General features: G+C 62.8%; 1 protein-coding gene across 1 annotated transcript in view; it reads right to left on the bottom strand.

The window, feature by feature from the left end:
• Positions 1-20,554, bottom strand: part of PFKP (phosphofructokinase, platelet) — a 20,877-nt gene extending 323 nt beyond the window's left edge. Inside the window, exons 1-21 of the mRNA XM_056114530.1 lie at positions 20,369-20,554; positions 15,267-15,340; positions 9,067-9,144; positions 8,217-8,406; positions 7,799-7,964; positions 7,675-7,719; positions 7,499-7,607; positions 6,061-6,156; positions 5,374-5,466; positions 5,061-5,186; positions 4,639-4,703; positions 4,459-4,528; positions 4,231-4,377; positions 3,635-3,705; positions 3,150-3,237; positions 2,828-2,980; positions 1,241-1,405; positions 1,065-1,126; positions 879-990; positions 614-704; positions 130-232 (exon numbers count right to left, since the gene is read on the bottom strand). Coding sequence (XP_055970505.1) covers positions 130-232; positions 614-704; positions 879-990; positions 1,065-1,126; positions 1,241-1,405; positions 2,828-2,980; positions 3,150-3,237; positions 3,635-3,705; positions 4,231-4,377; positions 4,459-4,528; positions 4,639-4,703; positions 5,061-5,186; positions 5,374-5,466; positions 6,061-6,156; positions 7,499-7,607; positions 7,675-7,719; positions 7,799-7,964; positions 8,217-8,406; positions 9,067-9,144; positions 15,267-15,340; positions 20,369-20,483 — 2,219 coding nt within the window. The 5' untranslated portion in view covers positions 20,484-20,554. The remainder of the gene's footprint in view (positions 1-129; positions 233-613; positions 705-878; positions 991-1,064; positions 1,127-1,240; positions 1,406-2,827; positions 2,981-3,149; positions 3,238-3,634; positions 3,706-4,230; positions 4,378-4,458; positions 4,529-4,638; positions 4,704-5,060; positions 5,187-5,373; positions 5,467-6,060; positions 6,157-7,498; positions 7,608-7,674; positions 7,720-7,798; positions 7,965-8,216; positions 8,407-9,066; positions 9,145-15,266; positions 15,341-20,368) is intronic.

Raw genomic sequence — 20,554 nt, 5'->3', positions numbered from 1 at the left:
GGTGGGTGAGGGGAGAACCCTGGCCCCTCCTGCCACCCCTGCCCACTCCTGGCCAGCCCCGCCCACTGCTGCCTCCCCCCACACACACACTGTCCGCCCCTGCCCCGCCCACCAGACCCCCTCACGCACTCAAAGTCAGTCTCCTTCTTCAGCTGCTCCACAGGCTGGAAGAGGATGTTCCGTTTGTTTATCCCCAGCACGCAGATGGAGTCATCAGTGTCAAACTTGTGTCCTGTCCCCGGGCAAAAAGTGGACTCAGGGTGGAGCTGGGCGAGCAGGGAGCCAGCACCAGCCCAACACACATACACCAGGCAGGAGGGTGCCTTCCTGCCCTGGCTCTCATACACACACACACACACACACACACACACACACACACACAGGATTCAGGAGGCTGCCTTCCTGCCCTGGCTCTCATACACACACACACACACACACAGAGGATTCAGGAGGCTGCCTTCCTGCCCTGGCTCACACACACACACACGCAGGGGGCTACCTTCCTGCCGTCCTGTCCCAGCTCGGGGCACTGTCTGCACCTCCCACTTTCCATCTTATTCAACCCTGAGCCCCAACCCTGAGCACCCCTGCAGGTTCTGGGACCCCCCCTCACCTTTCATCTGCAGCTTCTGGGTGATCCAGCTCATGGCGCTGGCAGAGATCTTGGTCCCGAAGTTCCGGTCAAAGGGGGAGGGTGCCCCACCCTGCAGGAGATGGGACTCAGCTGCCCCCAGCCACACCCTGCAGAGCCGCCCCTGCCCCAGCGCCAGTCACCGGCTTCCAGGACCATGGGCTGCAGACCTTCCACCCGATTGAGTCTCGGGGGGTTCCTGAGTGGCAGGGGTGCAGGCATGGTGAGGGACCCCGCGTCAGCCCACCTGCTGCATGTGACCCAGCACGTTCTTGCGGCAGTCGAACACGCCCTTGCCCTCCTCCGAGTACAGCTGGTGGATGAAGTCAATGGAGTAGTTCTGGCTGCAGCTCTCGTTCCTGCAACGATGGCGGCACCAGGCTAGCCCCGAGCCCCCACACCCCCCAGCACAGGCCCGCGGGTGGCCGCCCACCTGAGCACCAGGCCACGCTGGATGGTGGTCTTCATCTTCTCCCGCAGGTGCTGCACGTTGGCCTGGAAGAGCGGGCTGGGTCACGGGGGCCCACAACCTCCCAGAACCCTCAGTCCCACCAGAAAGCCTCTACCCCCACCTCCCACTTCACCCTGGCAGCCCCCCAGCCAGCCCACCTGCAGGTCTCGGATGTCAAAGGGCTCCTCAAAGATGTAGGCGGCGTCAGCCCCCGCAGCCAGTGCCCCCATGTTGGCCAGGTAGCCGCAGTAGCCCCCCATAGTCTCAATGATGAAGACGCGCCGTTTGGTCCCGCTGGCTGACTGCTTGATGCTGTCGCAGGTCTGGTGGAGGGAGGCATCGTCGCTTGGCATACTAACTGTCAGGGTCCCACGCCCCCCCACAACCTGTGGGCAGGACCCCCGCCCACCCCCCCCCCCCCCAGCTGGGTAGGTGTGGGAGGGCAGGCATGGAGTGCCCTCGGTCTCCAGACTGGTGGCATGGACACGGGCCAGCGCAGGGACCTGGATCAGGCATGACCTGACCCCAGCCGCGCTGTGTCCCAAGAGCAGGCCCCAGGTTTGTGTGCCTCTGAACTGGGGGTGCAGGGGTCAGAGGTAACATGCCAGGTGATCCAGGGTGACTCCACCCAGCACCTGACCTTCAGAGACCCTCAGGGGCAAACGTATGTGCTGGCCCCACCCTTTAGTGTGCCTGGAGGGTGGCAGGATCAGGCCCAGAGCTGTATCCATGACCTCAGCTGAGCCCTGGGCCCACTGGGAAGGGCAGTGGTGGGGAGAGGCTGCCTGCCCAGCCCCTAGAGGGACGTGGCCAGCAATGCACTCCGAGGCTCCCCCTTTCATGCATCCACTTTCCTCTGCAGATCACCCAGCTCCCCCAAATCCAGACCTGGCCACCAAAAGGCCAGAGCCCAGAGCAGCGGCAGGCCCAGTCCAGAGCCACAGCACCCCCGCCCAGGAGCCCTCCAGGAACCAGCTCAACTCCCCAGGCTCGGGACCTGCTGGGGGTCCTGGGGTCAGTCCCTTGGCTTCCTGTCAGGTGAACGTCCCACAGGCACAGTTGTGTGTGTTAATGTCCATGATGGGCAGAGACGCGCTGGCCACCCGGTGCCCGGCTGTCCCCTCCCCAGCATGCCCAGGACAAGCGCAGCCAGAGCAGAAGCATGGTGGGGCTGAGAGGCAGGAGTGCCAGGAGGGGAGGCCGAGCAGGAGGGCCGGGCAGTGGGCAGACAGCAGCGGGCACAGCAGGGCAGCAGGGCACGGGCTTTTCCGGAAGAAAGCGACAGTTAGAAGCAGGGTGGAGAGCAGGGAGGTGAGCGTTTCCGGTTCCCATCACCCACGCTAGCAGGAGCACTCAATTCCAGGAAGGGAGAAGCAGCGAAGCAGCGCGAGCCTCGGGCGCCAGGGCCGGACACAGGCCGCATTCAGGAGCCCCCAGGCACAAGCAGACCCTGTGAGCGGAGAGTGTGGACCGAAGCCAGGGGAAGGGCAGTGACGGGGCGGCCGGCTGGGCCGTGATTGCTCTTGGACAGCACTCTGGGCGTGAGACCTGGCACCTTTCCCGGTGAAGACATTCAGCACCTGGCCCACCAAGGGCCCTGCTGCAGACCCTCCCCCTCACGGCGCTTGGTCTCTCCTTCCACCCAAGCCACAAACAAATGCACGCGACAAGCCTTAAAGTGCCATGGCCACGGTAGGCTGTGGCGACCCCACTTCAGGTTCAGGGGCCAGTGCCCACACACTCACGTCGGTGATGGTGTTCAGGGCTGTGTCTGAGCCAATGCTGAAGTCAGAGCCAGGCACATTGTTGGAGACGGTGGCGGGGACCATCACCATGGGGATGCGGAACTCGGGGAAGCGGTCACGGGCCGCCGACAGCTCCAGCAGCCCCAGGTAGCCCTGAGGAAGGTGAGCGTGCGCGTGGGCTGTGGGGACAAGGCCTGTGCTCCCAGAACCCCCAGGCTGTGCCAGTCATGGGCCCTGAGCTCCGTCCCCATCACCCCCTTCAAGGGCTGCAGCAAGTGTGCACAGGAGCGCCCCAGGAGGCCAGGGAGGGACAGCCACGTACCTCGAAGCCCCCGATGACCAGGAGTGCATTGATGGAATGCGCACGCATCTGCTCTGCAATCTCCTCCAGGTTCTTCCCGGGAAGCTTCCTGCCAGCACAGCCCCACATGAGGTCAGCTGAGGTCATACAAGGACACCCAAGGCCATGCATAGTCACCCAAGGACTCACTAGGTCACAGGCACCCACTGAGGTCACGTGAGGCCATGTGAGGTCATATGAGGCAATGTGGGGTGACCCAGGGTCACCTGAGGTCATGCAAGGCCATGCAGGGTGACCTAGGGTCATCCATGGCCACCTGAGGTCATGCAAGGTCACTCAAGGCCACGCCAGGTCACGGGATGTGGTGCAGGCTCAGGGCCTGGAAGCCGCCTCTGCTTTCTCTGTTGGCTCTGCCCACCCCGTCCGTGGCCATCTGAGCCTGCCATGGACCCACCAAAAGCACCATCCCATGCCCGCTGGCCTGGGTGCAGTGCCAAGGGACTCACCTTTTGGTCCCCAGCAAGGAGCCTCCTTGGCCGGTCCAGCCGCCAACATCACCCCAGCCGATCTCTTGGATCTAGGAGCAGTGAGACTAGAGCTAAGACCAGGCCTCCCTGGGACGCAGCCAGGAGGCCTGGCCTCTACTGCATTGTGTCCACCAGGGGGAGCCGCAGTTCCAGCAGCGTTTCCCTGGGTGAGGAGGAAACTTCTAGAAAACGGACTGCAGAGGCCAGTGGTCCTGGCTTGGCTCTGCTCGGGACCGTTCCTGACCTCAGCACCCAGCCAGGCCCTGGGGTGTGCCCTCTGCACCCGCTCCCTACACTGGGCCAAGGGAACGTGGGACACCCTGGGGGGGCCGGGCCCCAAGGAGCCCCCCCAACCTGGTTGGGGGGCCCTGCAGATCCCAGCCCCGAGTCTTGAGCTGCCAGGGGCAGCAGAATGGCCTCCTCACAGGTCTCAGAAACCCCTGGAGCTCTCCCTGCTCTACCCCAGCTCAGCTCAGACCTAAGAGCCGGGGAACCAGGGTGAGGTGGACCTGCCAGGACACAGGAGGCCCCCTCGCCCCCTCCCCCCCCCCCGCAAGGAGGCCCTGCCCCTGTACCTGGCCCTTGGCGAGGCCCTCAAAGCCGTCGGTGACGGCCAGCATGCGGTGCCCATCAGCAATGCCCATGCGCACGGCCGAGCGCACAGCAGCGTTCATGCCCGCGGCTGGTGCGCCCACGTTGGTCACAGCTACATTGAAGTGGGTCTGCGGAGGGGGTCAGGGGTGGTCACTGGGGTCCGCCTGGGTGCCACGGCCCACCGGCCAGGTGCTGTCCACGCCGCCTACCTTGGAGATCTGGGAGTCGGGCAGCTTAATGGCCAACCGCTTGTAGGTGTTGAGGTTGTTCTCAAAGCTCCTGCCGGGAAGGCGGTGGGTGCCGCTCAGCCTCTCTCTGGGTGAGCGTCTTCCCTGCCCCAGCTGCAGCTGCCGGGGCCCTCGGCCACCCCAGGGTCCACCCACACTCACTTTCCGCGGAACTTCACGGCGTCGTTAAACCTTTTTTCGTCCATGGCCTTCTGCACCTCCTGGGTCTGCGGACCCCGAGTGTCAGCGGGCCAGGGGGCCCAGAGCACACCCACCCACACCAGCCTCAGTGCAGGCCTCCCCTCTGCTCACTGTGCAAGACATCCCACCAGGGGGAGGGCGGGGTTCAGCATCTGCACACACACACACACACACACACACACACACACACACACACACACTCACTCAGCATCTGCATGCATCCATGGGGAAGGGGAGTGGTATGAAGGGGTGTGGAAGGGGTGTGGTAGGGCTGATCATTTGCGCACCCGCAGGCGCACACACACACATACTCAGCATTGGCATGCATCCATGGGAGAGGGGAGTGGCATGAAGGGGCGTGGATGGGGAGCGGTGGGGCTCACCATCTTCACACACTCCATCAAAGGCAGGCGCACGGCCTGGTTCCCGCACAGTGACACCACACAGGGCGGGGTCTCCGGGGTGGCCTGCAGGAGGGCGACCACAGCCTCCACACCCATGCGACTGGCCTGCAAGGGACACGGGCAGCCTGTCAGACGCAGCGTTTGGGGAGGGGCCAAGCCTCCTCCACCTGGTCTACAAACCCCCCCTCCACCATCTTGGGCCTGAGCCCTCCTCGCCGTGCCCTGGAGGGCTCCCAAGGTGGGGCTCCCAGCCCTGCCCCCAACGTCCTGTTTGGGGAAGGGTGCCTCTCACCAGAATCCTGTCAAAGGCCGAGGGGGTCCCGCCTCTCTGCACGTGACCTAGGATGGTCACCCGCGTGTCGTAGCCCAGCTGGGACACCACGAGCTGCAGGGAAGTAAGGGTGAGTGACCAGCAGGGAATGGCAGCCAGAAGTGGGGAGGGGAGCAGAGAACCACGTCCCAACACTGGGATTCCGCCTCTAATCTCTGCCTGCCTAATGTCTCCCCTGAGCTCGGACCCCCCCGCCGCGGGCACCGGCTGTCTTTCTGGGCCCCTGGAAGGGTGCGGGGGGCAGGTCCCAACGTCCTCTGCCAGGACTTGGCCTGATGGCATGAAGTGTCTCGTTCCCAGTGGCTGGCACTGCCAGCACAGGCCCGCCCGAGCACAGGGCACAGGGAGACGCTCACCCACAGGCACCGCTGGGCCCACGGAAAAAGTATTCAGGGTGGCAATGAGGCCAAGTCGCTCCAGCGGACCCACCCGCATGCCTGAGGCAGCAGCGGGTGGAAAGGATGACTCGAGGTGGGAGGCCGATGCCCGCCCAGGCCTGTCCTCCTGGCACCCGAGCTGGAACTTTCTAGAACACAATGCCCTCATGCTTCCCCCACCTGGGGGGTTGGGCCTCACAGAAGGCAGGACTGCAGGAGCCTCCTGCAAACCCCGAACCGTAGCAGCGAGGCGCCAAGGGGCGCTGCCCACCTCCTTGATCTGTTCGGATGTGATGGGCTTGTTCATGCTGTCCACGGCGCCTTCGGCCACGATGATGATGTTCAGCCTCTTTTTTCGGGCGCGGTTCTGGGAGAACAACGGGAATCTTCGAGCTCGGCTAGGCTGGCTTCAGCACAGGTCTCAGGCCTGGTGCAGGGCAGGGAAGGGCACGAGGGGCCAAGGACCCCTCTGCCGAGGCCGGCACCAAGCATCAGCCCTTTGACCTGTGGTGCCAGCTATGCTGAGTCAGACTGGGGGTTCCCTCTCAGACCCCCGAACGCTCTGGCCCTCTGGACATAGAAGTAGGAACCGGGCTCAGAAACCCACCCAGAGCCCCCAGACCTTCCTGGGGTCCCTCAACACCTCCTGAAAGGAGGCTGTGGGGGCCAGCAGCTCATGAGAATGGCTGGGGAGGGAGGGTCATGGTCCTGGCTCTGCTAAGTCACGGAGCGTTCGAGAACTCAGCTCAGTGCTGTGAGCTGGGAGAAGGTGCATCTGGGAGCAGAGGGGTTCCACCTTTCAGGAGGTAAGAGGGTGGCCGCTTCTGCACCAGGCAAAGCCCTAGGGCACACAGCAGCTGCCACCACGGGGCCTGGTCTCCTGAGAGGTCACTGTGCTGAGCAAGAGCTAGTGGCAGGGCCAGTGACCCAGCAGTTCTGGGGCCCCATCGGGCTTTTCCACCTCCCACTCTGACATGTGGGGTTCAGGACTGCCCTGGGGAGCATCTCCCAGCCTCGGGGCTGCACAAGACCAGGCCCAACTTATTGGGGTGCCACGGACTGGCAGCACGAGACGTGGCACCCACGTCAGTCGCTCAGCCACACTACACTGCCCACACTACACCACCCATGCCAGCCACACCACACTGTTCAGGCCACGCTATCACCACAGCAGCCACGGAAATGACCAGCATGGCCACTGCTATGCCCACATGGTGGTCCTGAGACCCGGCTCACAAGCCCTTCACTCCCCACCCCTTCTTCAAGCACTGCCAGTGCTACTGGGGGCCCCACACGTCTGGGGGGCCTCTGATCACTCTGTCTGAAGGCACTGGACCCTGGGAGCCCTGAAGACAGTTCTGGGCAGTCACAGGGGCAATGGCCCCTTGACATCCCCACTGGACATTCTGGTACCCCATGCAGGTCCTGAGCACCCCCCAGTGAAGCCGGGATTCTCTGACCTCCCGTGGCTGAAGGCCACTGCTACTTGGGACGAAGGATGGCTGGGGGGTCACTCACCGCCCTTGAGGGCAGCCTGGACCAGGAGGTGTTCACGGGATGCCGCCCAGCATGGGCGAGGAGGGACCTCAGGGGGCGTGTGCAGGGCACTCAGAGCGTGAGGAGAGCAGAGCAGGGTTGAGCGCCTGAGCTCTGCATCCTGGGTCCCTTGGGTCCCTGCATCCTCATGTTCCTGCAGTGCAGACACTCACCTCGGAGAGCTTCTCACACAGGTTGTCCTGCCACTGCCCGGAGGGCGGTGCCTCTGGGAGGAACACCCAGTCGGCCCCGCAGGCCAGTGCGCTCACCAGGGCCAAGTACCTGTGCGGGGCTATGGTCAGCGCGGGTGCGGGCACCCCCATCTCCCTGCCCTCGGTGCCCCACGTACCCGCAGTGACGCCCCATCACCTCCAGCACGAAGGTCCTCTGGTGGCTGTGAGAGACAGCATGTCAGCCGAGCTCAAGAGGCCCGCCTACCCCTACCCCGTCCCCATCCCCCCCACCCCCCGCACCTCTGCGCTGTGGTCATGATGGCATCCACCACCTCCATGATGCGGTGTAGCGCCGAGTCCGTGCCGATAGTCATGTCCGTGCCGCAGAAGTCATTGTCGATGGAGCCCACCATGCCCACCACGTTGAGGTGGGCGCACCTGCGCACGTCCTCCTCCTGCAGCTCACCTGCGAGTGGAGCAAGGATCAGTGGGGGGCAGGGGGTGGGACTGAGGGGCCAGGCTGGGGACGGGCGAGGGATGGGCCGGGTGAGGGGTGGGACGGGGCAAGGGGTGGGATGGGAGGAGGTGGGGGATGAGACGAGGGAGGTGGGGGGTGGGATGGGGTGAGGGGTGGGATGTGGGGGAGGTGGGGGTGGGACGGGGGGTGGGACCAGGATGGGACGAGGGCATGGGGCGGGCAGGGGGAGGCAGGTGCCACCTTTGCGCAGCAGCTCCTGCAACAGCCCGCCCCACTCCTGGCGGAAGATGTTGGCGCCCGTGAGGCTGCCGTCGCCGCCGATCACGCACAGGTTGGTGATGCCGCAGCGCACCAGGTTGAGGGCCGCGGTGAGGCGGCCATCGCGGGTGCGGAAGGCCTTGCAGCGGGCACTGCCGATGATGGTGCCACCCTGCGGGGGACAGGACTGTTCAGGGGCCGGCGCTGCCCGCTCCCGGGGCTCCTGGGAGATGGGGTGGGCAGCAGTGCCCAGCCTCCCACCCGCTGTCCTGGGGCTCCTTCCACAGAGCCATAAGGGCTGATGCCTGCAGGGTCCTTCTGAGATGCCCTCTGAGGTCCCTTTCCCGTGGCCCCGGTATCTGTGACCTGTGGTGAGTGTCCACCATGGTCCTGCCCCCTTCCCGTGTCCCTGGCCTTCCCTATGAACATGTCCCTCTCACTGTCGCGTGGCCCCCGCGGGTGGGGGCACGAGCCTGCAGCGGGAGGCCTGGCAGCTCAGGGGGGCCAGATCTGGAGGAGCCCTAAGCTCAGGATCTGAACCCCAAACCAAACAGCCCACAAAGCCTGAGCCCCGCAGAAGGCGCCCCCACAAGGGCTGACCCAGTGCAGGCGCTTCCGGCCCTCAGCTGGGGGTGGGGGCCCACAGGCCGAGCCCAACTGCCTGCTCAGACTCCAAGCCAGCCACATCCAGCCAGCCACATCCGCCTTGGGTGCTAATTAGCTCACACTGCCCTGCGCATACCAAGGAGGTGAGGAGTGAGCCCTGTCCCCAGCCGGCCTCCAGCCCAGGCAGGCGCCTGCCCACGCTAGGGATTCTGGGGCCCGCACTCACCACCTGCAGGATGCTTGAGACACTCTCCCAGTTGGCCTCCACGATGTTGCTACCGCCGGCCACCATGCCTTCGTAGCCCTGCAGGGGGGACCCGGGTCCAGCTCAGACACGCCAGAGATGAGCTAGGAGAGGTCGCAGACCCGGCAGCACGGCCCAAGCCTGGCACTCGCAGGCGCAGCTGAGTGTGTCCCTGGAGAAGCTCCTGACCTTTCACTCAAGTGACCCTTCGAGCCAGCCGAGGGCACCTATGATGTCCCCCACCCACCCCGGGTAGCTTCTGTTCACCTCAGTGCAGCCAGCCAACTCCTCCCTGTGGCCCCTCTGAGCCAGGGGACAGAGCCGGTGACAGGGTACAAGGGACAAAACAGGAGGACAGAGCACAGGAGACAGAACGTGCTGCTTGTAAGGGAGAAATCAAGGGGAAAATTCCATTCACAAAGGCCTCATAAAGGACAAAATCTCGGGGTGGGGGACAAACAGGGTGGGAGACACAGCCCCTGGGACTGGAGGGATAGTGAAAAGCAGAGGGGGAGGGGGAGGGAGAAGGAGGGCGGAGAGACAGAGGGAGGGAGAGAGGGAGGGAGAGAGAGAGGGAAGGAGAGAGAGGGAGGGAGGGAGGGAGAGAAACTGCACACACAGATCTCAAGCATGGGGAGGAAACAAAGCCCATCTTGTTAGACAAAGGAGAAGGGAGGGAGGGGCGGGAAGCAGGGAAGGAGGAAGTTGCCAAGACCAGGTGCCCCATCCACTCCAAGTGGCCTAGAATCGGGCAGGGCATATGCCAGGGCACAAGTGTTCCCTGTGCTGGGACAAAGGGGGAGGGGCAGGGCTTGGGGGAGAGACCTGGGGGGCAAGGGTGAAGGGCCACGTGCGTGGGTCGGGGGGGGACTGCAGGGGAGGGGAGTGACAGGTGGACCTGAGAGGGGGGAGGGGTGAAGGAAGGCAGAGTCCAGATGTGGGGGGGAGAAACATGCACAGAGTGGCCTCAGGCCCGAGACCACCAAGCCCGAGTGACCCCACGTGGAGGGGGACTTGTGAGCCCCTACACCCGAGCTGGCCAGGCAGGAGGAAATGTCCAGGAAAGGTCAGGAGCCAGGCAGAGAGCACCAGGGACCACAGGCCCCCTCAGCAGGCAGCTGCCGGAGCAGGGGTCGCCCCCTGTATTCCCAGAGCCCTGCGTCCACACGGAGCGTCCACACGGAGCGTCCACAAGGAGCGTCCACATGGAGCATCCACACGGAGTCCGAGCAGACTGTCCAAGAACAGCTCGGCACTTGCTGTGGAGGTCGGCAGGGAGGCTCCAAAAGCGAAAGGAGAATTCTGCTGCCTCTCTGCAGAGCACAGAGCGGGCCTGCTAGGAAATGACTCATCTGTAATTGGCGCCTGAGCTGGCTCAGAAACCTTGAAAAAATAACTACCAGCTTGGCTTGAGGCTGTCCTTTGCCAGCAGAGAGCCGCACCAAATTAGGGCGAGCTCTGCAGAGCCGCGGGGGTTGAGCCCAGAGCAGGATTTTGGGAGCAAGGGGCTGGCCACGTGAATAACCGCTCTGCCCAGACCTTTCCCAAATCCCTCCTGGAATTCGCCTCCCAGCAGGCTCATGAGTCACTTAGGGAAAACCTAAGACTGGAGAAACAAAGGACAAAGGTGGGGGTGTTGGACCAGCGGATGAGACGCGCGGGGGTGGACACAGAACAAATGCTCACAGCTCACACCACCGCCACCAGGGCACCTAAGCTAGAATAAAACACAATTCAGTGTAGAAAGAAAACGTTCCGGGAGGAGTCAGGTCTGTGCAATGCCGGGAAGTACGTTCCCTCTGGGGACTGGAGCACATCTGGCGGAAAACCATCAAAACAGTGCTAAAGGTAGTAGAGAAAATGCAGACACTGCAGGCGAAGGAACCTGGCCATAAATCAGATGTTTGACGTGCCACAGGCCACAGATGGTCTGGGAAGGTCTGGGAAGGTCAACAGATTGGGGGCAGGGAGCACGGGCCCCACCTGGCGATGCTCGGGAATCTCCTGGCAAGGCTCAGGGGGGACCATATGGGGTGCCGGGCTGGAACCAGGGTCAGCTGCATGCAAGGCAGGCCCTGTCCCCCCACCCCGGCTCTCTCTCCGGTGTCCAAGTGATGAGGAGTAAGAATGACGTCCTGGTCTCAGAGTCTGCTTTGGGGAGCGGACGCCCAGACCCCGTCTGTGACAACCCTACTGCGCCCATCACCATCTGGCCATACACTCGGACATAACTATGGAAACAGAGGCCGCGGTGAGACTCTACCGCGGGCAGAGTTTCAGCAGGAAGAGCCATCAGGCTGCCTGTGAGGGAGAGGAGGCAGCCGAGACCCCGGACTTGCTGGAAATACGCGGGTGTCGGGGGAAGCCGATCTGTGTTCCGACCACTGTGAAGGCTGGCGGCTGGTGGCAAACTCAGGCTTGTTCGGCCCTCCCAATGGTCACATGCCAGGATGCTTTTTGTTATCCCAACAGAACCACCCAGACTGTGACGTGAGCTGGCCCCCTCCACTCCAAGGCCCTGCTCCCTCTTCAGCCTGCGGCCCTCCCAACCCTGGCCAGGAGGTGCTTTGCGTCCAGATCCTCTCACTTTGCATGTCGGCAAAGTTCAGCTGCAGCAGCAGGTATCTCTCCCGCTCCCCTGTGGACGAGGCACGCTGCATATCCGCACTGTCTTTGCCCGCTGGCTGCTCTGCAGGCTCTGCCACGTGTGGGGTAAACACTTTAATGCTCCTGTGCATACATTAGGGTAGAACTGGAGGCTCTTGGGCAATCCGAAATTCCCGTCTTTGAGGAAACGACTGGCTGTTTGCCTGGCGGCTGCGCCATATGGCGAATGTCCCCGAAAGACAGCGGAGACCCAGCCCTGCAGGGAGCTGCGGGGAGAGGGATCCCGTGCCTGACAGTGGGCATGAGCCATGTGTGCGGGAACGGTCTCTGGCTTCCCGTGTCTTTTCCCTGTTGGGGGCTGCTATCCTCGGGTATCGAGCTCCTGCGGGCAACATGCTGGGGACAAAGCTGCGATGTTGGTTTACAAACCAGGGAAGAAGGAACGGCCACAGAGCAGACGCATCCGAGGCAGTGCCACAGGCGCCTGGGTACTGTCCTGGGACCCGACCCCCTGCTGGGGGCCACCCACACCCACAGAGCTTCCCACGGAACCATCCCGGCTGGGAGATCACTGTCACTGCTTGGGGCACTGTGGACAGCTGGTCCCGTGGGAGGGAGTAGAGAGAAGGCCTGGCGCCTCATTTGGGCACACATCTGTGCTGGGAGAAAGAGCTTGTGTGTGTGTGTGTGTGTGTGTGCATGTGCGTATGTGCATGTGTGTGTGTGTGTGGGTGTGCACGTGTGCATATGTATATGTGTGTACGTATGTGCGCGTGTGTGTGCATGCATGTGTATGTGAGTATGCATGTATGTGCATGCGCTGTGTATGTGTGTTTGTGCGCCTGTGTGTACACACATGTGTGCATGCGTGTGTGTATGTGTTTGGGCATATGGGGGGGAGTCTACTTCTTTCATTTTTGTTTTGACTTTGGGGCGATGCCCAGCAGTGCTCAGGGCTCACTCGGGGGCCCTGCAGGGTGCCAGGACAAAACCCCTCTTGGCCTTGCCCCACCCCTGTACTGGCCCTACATCATCTCCCCGGGGGATCTGAGTGTCCAGAGAGCATGGGGACAGCAGGACCTCCCATGTGCTCCTGTGCCCCGTTTCCCGGGGGGCCCTGCAAGTGAGAGCTGGCAGCCCCTGCCTCTGCGACCTCAGCGCCCCCTCCAGAAGTAGCCCCGACTGCATGCCTGTCCCTCTGATGACCCTGCAGCTGCCTCCTGGCCAGCCCCGCCTCCATGAAGGGAGGCCCGAGAGGACAGCACCCCCAAACCAGGCTCTCAGCATGGAGCCCCGCTCTACTAATGGGGGTCCAGGCAGACTCAGCATCTAGCCAGGCTATGAGCGGAGTGCCCCCAGCCGCAGAGGTCCTTTTCCCCTTGCGTGCTCTCAGGCACTCAGGGGACGCTGGCCAGCAGGGTCAGTACATCGAGAGGGTGAGGGCTGGGGCAGGGCAGGTGCTGGCGTGCGTTGGCTGGGGAACTCGGGAGCTAGACGCTCTACCCTGGCCTGTTCACTGCTGGCTGGACTAAGCTCCTGCTACCAGAGCTGGCCATGTCTGGGGTGCCAGGGAAGGTCAGGGCAAAGGCACAGCAGGAGCCCCCAGTGGGCAGGCAGACGTGAGTCTTCAAGAGGGACGCAGCTGCTCCCGAGGTTGGCCCTGGTACCCAGGGGGCTGTGACCGGCACAGCCATGGCACAAGCACTGACCAGCATCTCCCCAGTGTTCTGTCGCTTGCTATAAGGACACCTGGACCATGAGGGACGAACAGCTGAGCTGCTGGACAGCTGGACGGAGCGAGGTGGTCCGTGAACAGACAGCAGCGTGTGGGGGTCCGCAAAGCCACGCACAGCCATCCAGCGCCCGCCCTCAGGACCCAGTGGGCACAGGAGGTGAAGCGACAGCCTGGCGGCTCTGGGCATGATGCAGGACTGACGCTGAAGACAAGAGTGACCGCATCAGTGTTCCCTCTAGAAGGCTGGGCATGTGCCAGCGAGGGGAGCATAGGCACTGAGGCTGCTAGGGGACCCTGAGCCTACCAGCACCATCTTACTGCCGCAGAACACAATGCTCGTCACAGCACTGTAGCCACCGTGGACAGCGGGCACACGCCTGGGACTTGGCTTCAGACTCTTCTCCAAAGTAACAGGAAATAAAACTGTGGTGCTGCAGACACTTGTCCCCATGCCCATGGCAGCCTGAGTCCCAACAGCCGGAATCTGGACACAACCCGAGGGCCTGAGACGCCTGGGCAAAGAGGCAATGGCGTATCTACACAAGGCGACACTCAGCCGCCAGAAACAGGAAGTCCTGAAGCTCGCTCCCACGCAGATGGACATGGAGAGCCATGCTGAGTGAAATGAGTCAGAAGGAGAAGGACACACAGAGAGTATCACACTCATTTGCAGGATATAAAAAAAAATGTGTAGACTCGTACCCAAGGGCAGTAGAAACGAGGGCCAGAGGATTGGCCCCTGGTTGGAAACATGCCACAAAAGGTGGCTGGGGGGTTGGGGAAGGGCAGTTAGGACAGAGAAGGGCCCACTGACCATGACAGCAGGAAAGGATCAGTCTGGATAAGAGATAAAGAAAGACACATGATACCCTCTCAGCAAACCACAATGCCCGAAGGAGAGAGTGAGCAAGAGAGAGAGAAAGAGAAAGCGCGAGAGAGAATGAGTGAGCGAGAGCAGGAGTGAGCGAGCAAGAGCGAGCGAGTGAGAGAGTGAGAGAGCAAGCAAGAGAGAGGGTGAGAGAGCAAGAGAGCGAGTGAGAGAGAGAAAGAGAGAGAAGAAAAGTGTCTGCAATAGAGGCAGGCTTGGGGGAGGGGGGCCAGAGGAAAACCGGGGACACAGGTGGTGGGATATTTGCACTGGTGAAAGGACGAATGTTAGAACATCCTATGACTGAATGCAATCAGAAACAACTTTGTAACTGTGTATCTCACAGTGATTCAAATAAAAATATATAAAAAATAAACACAGTGTTGCAATAAAATGAGACACGCAGGTCAATGGGACAGAAGTGAAAGGCCAGGAATAAACTCTCAGGCTTCTTGACTCTAGAAACAGGAGTCATTCACGGGAGAAGAGAGCAATGGGCGGGACTGGGCAGCTGCCACAAGAGAGGGCAGCGGGGCTGTCCGCAGTGTGAGGGGGGAGGCTGGACAGAGTGAGGGGGTGGCTGGACAGATTGAGGGTGGAGGCTGGACCATCTGATGGGGGAGCCTGGGCAGTGGGAGTGAAGAGGTTGCGCAGAGCCATGGGCACCAAGCTCCCAGGGCTGAGCCCACTGAGCTGAATGGTTTCAACTCGTCTCATTTCGAGGGGGAAAGATAGTGCCAAGGCATAGGTGCTGCCCTCGCCCACAGTCATGTGGGGTTCTTTTCCAGCACGCCAGAGGGAGCCTCGCCACAGGGACCCTTCAGAGCAGAGCCAGGAGTAAGCCCTGAGCACCGCTGGGTGTGGCCCCACATCAGCCCAGTCACGTTTTGAAACAAACAGGTCGGGCGAGCTCACATAACGGCCTGAGCTCACTGATCCCGAGCCGCCCTGGGCGGAGAGAGGGGGACTCACCTCGTAGATGAAGTACACCTTGGCGCCCACATAGATGCCCATGCGAACCACAGCGCGGACGGCAGCATTCATGCCTGGGGATGACAGAGTGGGGGGTCACGACACGGGGCACCCTGCGGGGAGGAGGCGGCCCCCTCACCAGCAGCATCCCAGACCAGGTGAGGACCCCCAATTCTGATGCCTCAGCCTCGACCCAGGGTCCAACACAGGCAGCAGTGGGCCTCAGGGGGGCAGGACCACACCTTGGCAGCCGACCTGATATGGGCGGAAGCGAGGGATAGGAAGGGCTGGTCCGGGGACGAGAGCGGCGAAGCCCTGACATACCGTGCGCGGACTCTGCCACACTCACTCCGGGCTGTGCCGAGGAGGGTACACAGAGAGGGCAGAGGCTTGCAGGAAGTCCATGGAGTCACCAGGACCCCAGAACTTCCAAGGGCCCCTGGTGATGGATGCTTGGGAGGTGCAGGAAGAGGGTGAGAGAAAAGGCACATCCCAGGCAGCCAGGGGAGGCCAAGGGGGTACCATCCAAACCAGCTCCAGACACAAACCAGTTCCTGTGACGACTCACGGGTGGACATAGGAGAGTGCCCAGAGCCGGCCTCAGGGTGGCAGGGAGGGAAGGGTGGGTGCTGTGTGAGGAAATGTGGGTACTATGTGTGAGTGAGGAGACATAGGTGTTGTGTGAGGAGACAAAGGTGCCATGTTTGAGGAAATGTGGGTGCTGTGTGGATACGTGTGTGTTGCATGAGGAGACATGGGTGATGTGAAGAGATGTGGGTTCTGTGAGGAGATGAGGGTGCTGTGTGAGGAGACACGGGTGCCTAATGTGAGATGTGGGTGCTGTGTGAGGAAATGGGTGCTGTGAGGAGACGTGGGTGCTATGTGTGGATGCGGGTGCTGTGTGGAGATGTAGGTATGCTGTGTGTGGGAAAACGTCAGTGTGAAGAGACATGGGTACTATGTGAGGAGTTGTGGGTGCTGTGTGTGGAGATATGGGTTCTGAGTGTGAAGAGACGTGGGTGCTGTGTGTGGATGTGGGTGCTGTGTGAAGAGACGTAGGTATGCTGTGTGTGGGGAAATGTCAGTACTGTGTGAAGAGACATGGGTACCATGTGTGGAGATGTGGGTTCTAAGTGTGAGGAGACGTGGGTGCTGTGTGTGAGATGTGGGTGTTGAGTGTGAGGAGACGTGGGTGCTGTGTGTGAGATGTAGGTGCTGTGTGAGGAGATGCGGGTGCTGTGAGATGTGGGCGTTGTGTGAGGAGACGCGAAGAGAGCTGAGTGACTACACTCTCCGTGTCAGGCCTGAGCAGAGGCTTAGTTGTTTCAGCTGTTGTCACTAAGGCCATGGTGACCCGCCTTTCTTCTCTTAGCTGCTGTGTCACTGCATCTGCACTTCTGCTGTGGTTTTTATTAGGGAATTCCTTCTGTGAGAAATCAAATGCCCCCAGCCTCCTCCTCTCTGGAAAAGGTGACCAGACCTCAGGGAGCAGTGTTGGCCACAAGCCAGAGTCAAAGAGCCCCTCCCAGGCCAGAAGTTCTAGGAAGATGCATTCCCCATGGTGTGCGGGGACAGATACCCGGTTCCTGCCCTACCCCCACATTCCCATGCAAGAAGGCGGCACTGGGTCAGGGTGGTTGGGGTGGGTCGGGGTGGGACACTCAGTCCCACGTACCCAGATCCCTGTTCTGGAAACTTTGTTTATACCGCAAGTCATCTGTAAGGAAAACGCTGTTCCTGCCGAGCGCCCGCCCCACCCCCCCCACCCCCACCCCAAGTGCTCAGCGCCTAGCTCACACCCTCCACCATCTCCATGTTTAACCTCGGGATCCGCACTCAGGGAGGCTGATCTGGACCCACAGAGTCTCCATCTGGCGCAGAATCAGAACATGAGCTCACATCAGAAAACACTCGACACACCTTGTCCTACGTGCCCTGGAGGTCTCCAGAAAGCAGTCTCGGAACTCAGGAATAGGAGCGACAACCCTGGGTGCTTCCTGTGCTGGCGCCCTTGGGACTCCAAGCTGCTAAGCTGGAGTTTTCTGCCTCAGACTCATTCTCAAGACTCTAAGTCAGTGGAATCGGGATCATAAACATACACGGGATCTTTATCAACCATCCATCCATCCATCCATCCATCCTGCCCCATTCATGACCCATCACTCATCATCCATCCATCCATCCATCCATCCATCATCCATCCCTCACCCATCACCTATCATTCTTCCCTCTTCTATCCATCTACCCATCCACCCCGCAACTCACCACCCATCTATTCATCATCTGTCTGTCCATCCATCCATCCATCCACATCCATCCATCCATCCCACCCATCCACCTGCCCATCCGCTTATCATCCATCTCGCCTCCTCCCCCACCCATCCACCTGTCCATTCGCTCATCACCCATCCCTCCACATGAATCAGGTGAGCTCTCTCTGCAAGGTCTGTGAGACTTTATCAGTGACAAGTGAGGGGATAACCCTGGCCCTGGTGGGCTTGGGCTCCCTGCCATGAGCACTCAGCAAAAAGCATTAGTCGCCAGGGCAGAAGTGGACACGGGCCCCACAGGAGGGGCCCAGCTGGTGAGATTCAGTGTGGTGCCCGTGTCTCCCTCCACCCTTTGGGACAAGATGGGAAGTAGGTGCTGGAAGCTGGTCAAGGACAAGAGGGTCTTGGGGCCCTCAGTGACCGCTGTGGGTTTGTGATGGGCACCAACCAAGGCCTGATGCCACTCATGCCCACTCATGTCCTGCACGGACATGAGAGGATCAGTAAGTGGGAGTGGGGAGAGGAGTCCACGGGACGGTCGTGGCTGTCAGCGGCTTGGCAGGAGAGGAAGCAGTTTTCCATATGGAAGGCACCGTGGTCCAGGCAGTCCCCCAGGGCCAGCTGACCTATGAGCTGCTGAGAAGGGTCTTTATGCCTGTGGCCTGGCCTCCCCTCCTGCTCTGCTCCCGAGGCTGAGCGCTGGCTCCGGGCCCCTGGCCCGGGATGAGGCCTCCTCTGCAGTCCACGTCTTCCTGGAGCCCGGGCTCGGCTGTAGCTCCGTCCCGAGCTTATCAGAAGGCACAGGAAACTCCAAAGTCCTCCCTGGGCGGCCCCCAGCCTCGCCCTTCGCTTCCTTCCCCCCAAGGCCCCTTCCCTGGTGCTCCCGGGTGGACCTGAGGCACCTGCCCCCACCTTAGCCAAGTAAGCCCAGGCGGGCAATGGGGCAGCCTGGGACCAGAGTGCATCCACAGGTGAGCACAGGAGTGAAAAGGGCCCCCCACCCACCACGGGACACCACACCTGAGCAGTGTAGCCAGGGGGGCGGCCCTGGGGATAGTGAGACGTGTGAGCTGACCAAAGCTCCGAGGCTCAAGGCCAAGCTGGCTGTGGAGACGGGGCGGATGCTTTTTCTAGAAGACGGCATGGTGCTTCCACTAACAGCTAGCTGTGGCCTCATGGGCTACGGCCTGCACACTGGCCATGGACACCACAGCTACAGATATGGCTGGAGATGTCTGTGCCTTCCAGATGTTCCAGAAACCTCCACAGGTGTGGCCAGGAAAGTGGTGGGCCAGAGCCCCAGCTGAGGCAGCCCAGAGACACCGGGGAGAGGTTTTCCGTGGGGCGGAGAGTGTCAGGCTGGGGAGGTCACCACACTGCGGGCGGGAGCTCGGCCCTTCCGTCCATGGCCCAGACTGTCTCATGTCTCTTGGGGCCTTTCTCCCCAGCAAAATGCAGCCGGGAGCCTGGTCAGCAGCAGGCTCTGGATCCCAGAAGCCAGGGATTGGCCAGCCCCTGGACATCATAGTGGTCAGAGACCCGAGAGGGAGCTGGAGTAGATTATCCCAGATTTTCAGCTCAGACCCGGCCATGCTGTCCTGAGGGTCAAACAGTGACAGAACTAAGGTGTCCATGCATCACAGACCCACAGCTGGGTCTGAGGAGGAAAAGGCTTCCTGGGTGCCCAGGGAGGACCAAAATGCCCTGCTGGGGTCTCAGGAGCCACAGGTGCTGTGCTAGTTGGTCCTGCTCAGCCGACAGAACTTTCCCGGCTTCCACACAACTGTAGGTCGAAGCTGCGAGCAGGACACCTTTGGCAGTGACCGCCTCTGTGGAAGGCCCAGAAATATTCCGCCCCGCAGGGCCGAGCACCTGGGTCCTAGAACCACCTTAAAACTCTGACCTTGAAGCCTGGGGCTTCCTTGCCAGTTCCTCTTCCTGCGCCCTGCCCCTGCGCCTGCCTGCCGGGCTGAGGGGCAGCGGGCTCTGGGCGGTGCTTCCCAAGACCCGCAGCCCCCCGCCTGTTCCTGGCGGGGCGGGGTCCGGGGCGGGGACACATCACCCCACGGAGGCCACCCGGACCCCCGGGCCTGCCGTGGACCCCAGTCCCTCCTGCGGCCTGCGTCGGGGGAGTTCATCCGAGCTGGCGCGGGGCCGTGCCCCCTGCCCGCTGCATCTCTCGGGGCCGAGCCCCCTGCCCGCAACAGGTCCCGGAAGCCGCGGGAGCGCGGTGCCAGGCTTGGGGCGCGCAGGCGGCGGCTGCGGCGGCGGCGGCGGCGGCGGCGGCGGCGGCGGCGGCGGTGGCGACGACGGGCCGGGCATCACGTAGCCGAGGCGCGGGCGGGGCGGCCCCGGGGCCCCAACCTGCCGCACCCGCCCCGCCCCGCTCAAGGGCGAGCGAAGGTCACGCGCGGACGGCGCGGCCAGCACCGAGCATCCCGGGCAGCGTGGGCCGGCGGGGCGCGGGCAGGGCGGGCGGGCCCGGGAGGGGCCGGGGCTCGTGCACTCACGTTCCCCGCCGCAGCCCGCGCGGTGCCCGCCGCCGAGTGACCGGCCGCCGAGTGAGCGGCCGCAGAACGGCCCGTCCCCGCGCCCCGTCCCCGCGCGCCGCGGCCTGGCACCCGCCCCGGGATCCCGCGAGCGCGCGCGGGCGTGCCGGGCACCGGCCGTTTCGCCACGCCGGACGCCGGGCCGGGCCGAGGCCAGGACACGGGGGTCCCGGGGCTCCCGCCGCACCCCTGCCCGCCCCGCAGCCCCGCCGCGCGCGCCCCTCCGGGTGGACACGCCCCCGCCGACCCCACCGGTCCGCGCGGCCCCGCGCCCCGCGCTCACCCTGCGCGTCCCCGCCGCTCGTCAGCACCCCGATGGCCTTGCCGGCCCCCGAGTGCTGCTTCAGCAGCCGCCGCAGGCCGCCGGGCCGCGCCGCGACCACCTCCACGTCGTCCATGGCTGGGGAGGCCGCCGATGGCTCGGAGCGGCCGCAGCCTGCAGCTGGCCCCGCCCGGCCGCCCGCGCGCC

The sequence above is a fragment of the Sorex fumeus genome, unplaced genomic scaffold (genome assembly GCF_029834395.1).
Source record: "Sorex fumeus unplaced genomic scaffold, SorFum_2.1 ptg000026l, whole genome shotgun sequence".
Taxonomy (NCBI): domain Eukaryota; kingdom Metazoa; phylum Chordata; class Mammalia; order Eulipotyphla; family Soricidae; genus Sorex; species Sorex fumeus.
Note: the sequence above shows the minus strand (reverse complement) of the source record. Positions and strands in the feature narration are given on the sequence as shown.